Source organism: Fragaria vesca, linkage group LG6 (assembly GCF_000184155.1).
Source record: "Fragaria vesca subsp. vesca linkage group LG6, FraVesHawaii_1.0, whole genome shotgun sequence".
Taxonomy (NCBI): Eukaryota; Viridiplantae; Streptophyta; class Magnoliopsida; order Rosales; family Rosaceae; genus Fragaria; species Fragaria vesca.
This window is the reverse complement of record NC_020496.1, coordinates 23126463-23132807: the sequence shown is the minus strand read 5'-3', so window position 1 is coordinate 23132807 and position 6345 is coordinate 23126463. Positions and strand designations below refer to the sequence as shown.

Sequence of the window (6345 nt, the reverse complement as noted above, 5' to 3'; positions counted from 1 at the left end):
TTTCGATTTTGAGGGCCTTAACCATCACCAAATTGGCTGAAATTTTGCAGAGATGATCGACACAAGATGATCTAGATGTGTCTAGAAGGAAGTTTGAGGAAATTCGATCGGGAAGTGATGCAAAAATGGAAATCCGCACCAAAACTTTGGTGCGGACGTCCGCACTTGAGAAAGGCTGGTTTTGTACAATCCTACTATCCATCTTATTATGTTTATCTCCTTTTATGAGGATGTGTTGGTCTCTTTCTCTTTCTAGTCTTTTCATTTCATTTGTCACACTATGATTTTAGTTTTACGTACTCATGACCAACTATTTCTTTACCATTATGCTTACTGGATCACAATATAGGGAAGTGTTTCTTCTGAATATTTGTTCTTGAATATACTAGTCATTGTCCTTTTCAGTGTAACACCAAGCGGATTGACAGAATGTAGAATCTTGGGATTTAGAAGAGAAGGAAAATCAGCGGTTTAGAGAGAATATATAGAAACGTATGAGTGATAACCAAGAGTCAAGAATAACTGTTTTCCATTCAGCAAGTCCATTCAACATAAGCCGCAGAACCTTAGTGAAATGATTCTAGGATGCTATTCATACATTAATATTCCATATCATGGAAAACCAAAAGATAAACAAATGTCAACATAAATAACTTTACGACACACCATTTGAGTCTATCAAATATCATACTGGCCATTCTGTGTCGCATAGATGCTGTTTTAGTTTAGCTACTTCTTGAAACCTTACATTCAAATGTGTTTATTCATATTCAAATTTTCTTTATAGTTGAATGAAACTGCTGTTTTCACACAACAGTTTCATGCTAATGTCTTTCTTCCATTAAAATTGTTTAGCATTTTTTTTTCTCGACAATTATTGTTTAGCATTTGGTGCTGTAGCAAATGGTGGATTACTTTATTTAAGACTCCTTTTAGTTATTGGCCTGCCAAAATATATCGCGTGCAACTTGTTTCTGTCCCAAGTTGTACTGTATATAGTTCACAATGGTATTGTGTTGATGTACAGGGATTTATTATCATTAGAGATGAGGATGCTATTACATCAACGATCAAGGATCTTGCTCCAAAATTTTTGTGGGAGGTTGAATCACATGTGCTGGACAACATAAAGAAGAACAGTGAAACCGTATTAATTTGTAGGAAGAAGTTTTGGGCAATTGTCTGAAATGTATCAGCGACAGCTTTGCCAATATATTTTCCTGAAGATGTAAATTTCATCTTGTGTTTTTTTTCTTTGGGGGGAGGTGGAGCTTAATGTCTAGCAATAGATGTTAAATTTATCGTACCTTGATACATGTTTGGTCTCTGGGGTGAACTCATGGTCCTGATAGTTTAGATGAATGTCGTTGTAGGGTGTTTACATGCTTCAAGTCATGATCTTTGGAGTATAACACAGAGCCACTCCTTTTTCCCCTGTAATGACTTGTATGTTTCACATTGTTACAAATATCAACAATAGGAGTTTGTCTATTCCTAATTTCAACTTTACATCCCAAATTCATGGAAAATATATCTGCATAGCTATGATTTCTTGTTGCAAGAACTAATCAGCAGGTTTCTATGGGAAGAGGCCGGGCGTCAGAAAGAGAAGGTATTTTGGTATGAGAAGTACATACAAAAAAAAGAAAAAAGTGAAATGGTGTGTGGTTGTTCAATCTAAGGGGGGAAGGGTGGCTTAGGGGTGAAGAGTTATTTTTTTTTTTTTTTTTTTGGTGAATGGTGAAGAGACATTTCTGGTGACACTTACGGGTCCAGGGAGCAGCAGGGTGATCGGGTCAGGGATGCAAGTTGAGTTTGGCGAATTAACTTGGAGTTTTACATCAACGGGATCACAGTATGATCTGATTAAACAATGCAAAAGAAAAAGGTAATTCATAGAACTGTTACAGCAGTAGCAAAAGCAATCACTGATGCTGTCTGGAGCTGTGTGTATTCTTCCCCAACACCAATCAATGCCAATGAATCACTTGTAGATTGGCTATCCACTTTCACTGCTTGACAGATTATTGAACAAGATTTGACGATTGCTACCGGAAAAGTTCGATTCTCTTACTTTGTTGGCAGATTTGGAGGGTCTGAAAATCAATGGATCATTAAATAATTCCGGTCCCATCCTCATCAAAGTGTAGAGAATTGCTGGGAGTACTCAAATTCTTCAAGAACTATTTCTCACTAGATCAACAAGCCTTACCTAAAGACTCAAATTAAATTTTGATGACTCTGTGCGGCATCAATTTGAAGCAACAACACGTTTTATTATTCGAGATGAAAATTTCATTAACAGCACAAATGATAATCATAGAAGTTTGTTCGTCTACTTTTTTTTTCTTTTTTTTTTCTTTTTTCCAATCATGAACCATGTGTTGAGAAACTAATTTGGTTCCACACGCACCTCTCTCTCTCATATGGACAATTGGACATAGTCAAGACCAGTCATAGGGCAAGCTTGAGACTGCTGCGACTTTTAAAAAAACTAGTGCTCTTGTAATATGATAATAATCAGCTGTGAATAAAGACAATTTTATGTTTGGTACATTTTTTTTATTAAATGGGTAAATATTACTTTTTTTTAATCAAGATTTGTTGATAAAAATATATCGATAGCCAAATCAGTTATAATCTAGATGTCGTACATAAGCAAGAAACAGAAAAATCGACCTAACCTATGTAATAACAGACTAATAAAATCACGGATACGCTCAATTATATAGTAAGCCCAACTAAGTACTTACAACTCGCTCCTTATGCATTTAGTCTCTTACCTCTGCCTAGCACGCAATTATGGTACAAATGGATCTAGCTGTCAACAAAAGATTCATAGAGTAGACAACACTCATTAGGACATATCACAAAAAATAATTAAAAAGAAAACCAAGCCCAATAACTGAACTCAGGCCCAGTCATAGAGCCCGATTTCACGAAGCATCATGGCTCGCCGCTGTCATTGGTTCATTCGGAGGCAGACAAGCCAAGAATCCCGCCGCCAAGAGAGTCCCTACCCCAAGCAGCTGCCGACCTTAGCAACCCAGACCGCCAGCAACCAAAACTTGTCTCCCCCTGGAGTGAATCAATGACAAGACGTCGTTAATCAAACCTTGTCATGATCCGGAATCAAATTACCAATCGTCGTACCTGAACATTTGAAAATCCAAAATAGCAAAGCAGATGTCGACCCACCGGAGCAAGATCTCTGACGTCCTTCGCTTAGAACCACGTGGACAGAGAACGATCGGCTTTGACAACGCGTCACCAACCGCTCGTACCTGCACTCCTAGGGTCAACGTCGAGAATCAGACTGCCGCCGCCTCTCCCTTTGCCCACCGAGAACTCTGAACCCTAGGTCGAGAAAACCTAGAGAGAGAAACGCTTTTTAGGTGTTAGAAAAAAATGGTATATACCTTTTTGTTGTTAAAATTATTACTTGATAAATATTACTTTTGAAAGTGCTATTATGACATAAAATATTATTTTTTTGTGTTAATGCCAACAACTTTCAAAAGAAACGTTGAGGTTGCTTCTACATTCTGCACCTAGCTAGTGACCTGTAATAAAAAAAAATGGTTTTTTTTAATTTACCAAACATTATAAAATCTAAAAATGCAGATAAAAACAATTTTTTTTTTTAAAGCAAAACTATACCAAATAGGTTCATAAAAAGCTTAGTAGAAATTATTAAATATTTTTTTATTAGAATCCTTAAGCCCAACCCACCTTTACATGTTTTAGAGAGATTGAAAATGACTTTTGGGGTGTCAGTTAAGCTAGCTAACCAACAGACCACGTCTCACCAATATATTATACTAATTAAGTACTGTTAATTTGATATAAAATTTTGTTACACATATCTTAGTTTTTTCTAGTCGCTCTGCACCTTGAGTTCTCCAAAAGCCGAGGTAGGTTTTTATCAATTTCCTCGCCGTTCCGGTAGCGCCTTCACAACTGGTCTGGTCTCTAGCATTGTTGACGTGATGTATGTTGCCGAATATGTGTTACGTTTTGGTGCTATTTCTTGGTGGAAACTATGTGGGAGGTTTGTTGTGCGTGCTCAATTTTGATGGAATGGTTTGATTGTGGACTTCATCGTGAACTCCCAAAGTGTTGGATGTTCAGTACTACAGGCCGGTGAAAGGCTCGCTCTTCATCTTCCAAGTGCAAAGGTGTTCTAGTTGCTGGCGGTGACTGATCGGGTTTTAGGAACGGTAACAGAGGTTGTTGTGGGACGAAGGTGAGCGCAGAGGGACGTGGCTGGGCCGATTTTCTTGCTTGTGTCTGTTGAGTTGTGGGTTTAGGCTCTTCCTTGGTGGGTTTCCACTTTCCATAGATCTACTATGTAACTAAGTTATTTAGTTATTTTCATATGTTTTCAGATATTTTTTTGTTGTTCGCAATTTTATAGTCTCAATTATGTGCTTAGCGTAAGCAATCTTTGATATGAGTCTTAAGTGTAATAGTATGATTTTCCCATCTCTAGAGATTTTGTAGTGTCATTTTGGCCTTTGATTACTCATATGATGAATGAGCAATAATATCAATTGAGAAACCCTTAATTACCATTTTTTCGATAGGAAAAAATCCTATGCTGGCAGATAGTCCGTTCAATGCGAATAACTTTGGAAAAATTCTTACCTTATGCTGGCAGATATGGCAAAAGCGTAATGATCTTGTTTTCAGGAACAAGGGTTTCTCTCCGCATGCAGTTGTTGCTTGTGCAGCCACTTACAATTGCATTCCTAGAGATCGTAGTAGTATCAGCCTCAACAACACAAGTACGTAGGCTCCAATATCAAATGAAATCCTCCTACTCATGGCAGAATAAAGATTAATTTTGACGGTTCGATGTTACAACAAACATCTGATGCTACTGCTGGTTTTATCCTTAGAGACGATGTTGGGTGCCCTATTATTGTTTATGCGCAAAAGATTGGGAAGACAAACGTTCACATTGCAGAAGTCATTGCTCTAAGAGATAGTCTTCTCAAAGCTCATGAAATGGAATTCCAAGATTTGATCGTGGAAGGTGACTACGCATTAGTTATCAACCGTATCAAGGGAAACTTTAAGTGTCCGTGGAGGCTGCTGCAACTTGTCCAAAACATCAATAGTATTGCCGCTTTCCAGAGTATAGTCTTTTATCATGTTCTTCGCGAAGCTAACGTCGCTGACAACGCGCTAGCAAATCTTGGTCACCAGCTTTCAAGGCCTAGCTATTGGGAGTCGGATTTTCTCTTGTCCGTAGGGCTTGCTGTTAATTTTGATCTCTTTGGAGCAGATTGCTTCCAGAGATCTATTTTGTAATTAGTCTTTTAGCATTATAAAAAAAGATAGAAAAAAACCCTTACTATTAATTAGGTCAAATATGTTATGTGGTGGTTCTTCTGCAGATTTGAAAAATACAACAAAAGGAAATATGGAAAGGACCGGACCAAACAAAGAGAAAAGCAAAACTAATGGAAGAGGTTTTGTCTATTTGTCGGCATGCAGCTGAGAAAAGCAAAGCTATATTATTGTCCAGGGGTCACAGGCTGTTAACTGCAGTTAAAAACAGTGCCGTACGTACACTCATTTTTCTATGGAAGGAAGGCAGATCGAGAGACAGAGAGATCGATGACAAGAAAGAAAGAAAGAGTGATGGCATGGGAGAGCTTGAAGAGATCGATGGATCATTTCATGAATGACAAGTCCATCGGAGATGAAGGGATGAGTAAGGAAAGGCATGCAAAAAGAATTAGAGTGATCAGAGGCCAGGATCGACTAGTTCGAAACGAAACTAACCAACCAACAAATAAGGATTAGACATGTCACTGCCACTGCTATTGATAATTTGATATGAGAGATGGGATCGATGATCAACCTCTCTGTCTCAGACGTCTAGCTCGATCTCCCCACCCCATTTTAATGAAGAGTCCCATAACAATCACCACTAGCCTAAGCTAGCTAGGGCTTTACACAGAGCGAGAGAGAAAGAGGAGTGTTTCGCTGTGTCTGTACGTGTCAGAATCATATATATATGTCGTATATATATACATACGTACACAGATCGAGATGAAATTTCTTTTATTTTTTCTTTTGTTTTTGAATAAATCAACTGATATTTCTACATATGAATATTATAGTAGTGCACGGGGAAGTCAGTGCCAACTGCCAGCCAAGACAAGACCACAACTATATACATCTCTGCCACAAGCCCACAACTCAGAAGCAGCTAGCGCTGAATGCCTGAATCCCTCAGAGGTTCTTCTGCTGCTGCGCGCTAGCTACAGTAGTTATTACATGCTTCATTATTTCAATCCGAGAGAGAGAGAGAGAGAGAGAGAGAGAGAGGAG

At 38.3% G+C, this 6345-nt stretch overlaps 2 protein-coding genes across 2 annotated transcripts in view; both read left to right on the top strand.

Annotated features, from left to right (window-relative positions):
- The window catches only part of LOC101297855 (probable methyltransferase PMT7-like), a 6257-nt gene extending 4755 nt beyond the window's left edge, over window positions 1-1502 (top strand). The window contains exon 7 of the mRNA XM_004303564.1: window positions 1028-1502. Coding sequence (XP_004303612.1) covers window positions 1028-1186 — 159 coding nt within the window. The 3' untranslated portion in view covers window positions 1187-1502. The remainder of the gene's footprint in view (window positions 1-1027) is intronic.
- Window positions 1503-4857: 3355 nt separating this feature from the next.
- On the top strand, window positions 4858-5316 carry LOC101314305. Its single transcript, XM_004305645.1, has one exon. The coding sequence runs from the start codon at window positions 4858-4860 to the stop codon at window positions 5314-5316; it is 459 nt and encodes a 152-aa protein (XP_004305693.1).
- Window positions 5317-6345: the final 1029 nt, after the last annotated feature.

Excerpts from the sequence above, each read along its gene's own strand:
- LOC101314305 (XM_004305645.1), top strand. The coding sequence starts at position 4,858 with ATGTTACAACAAACATCTGATGCTACTGCTGGTTTTATCCTTAGAGAC.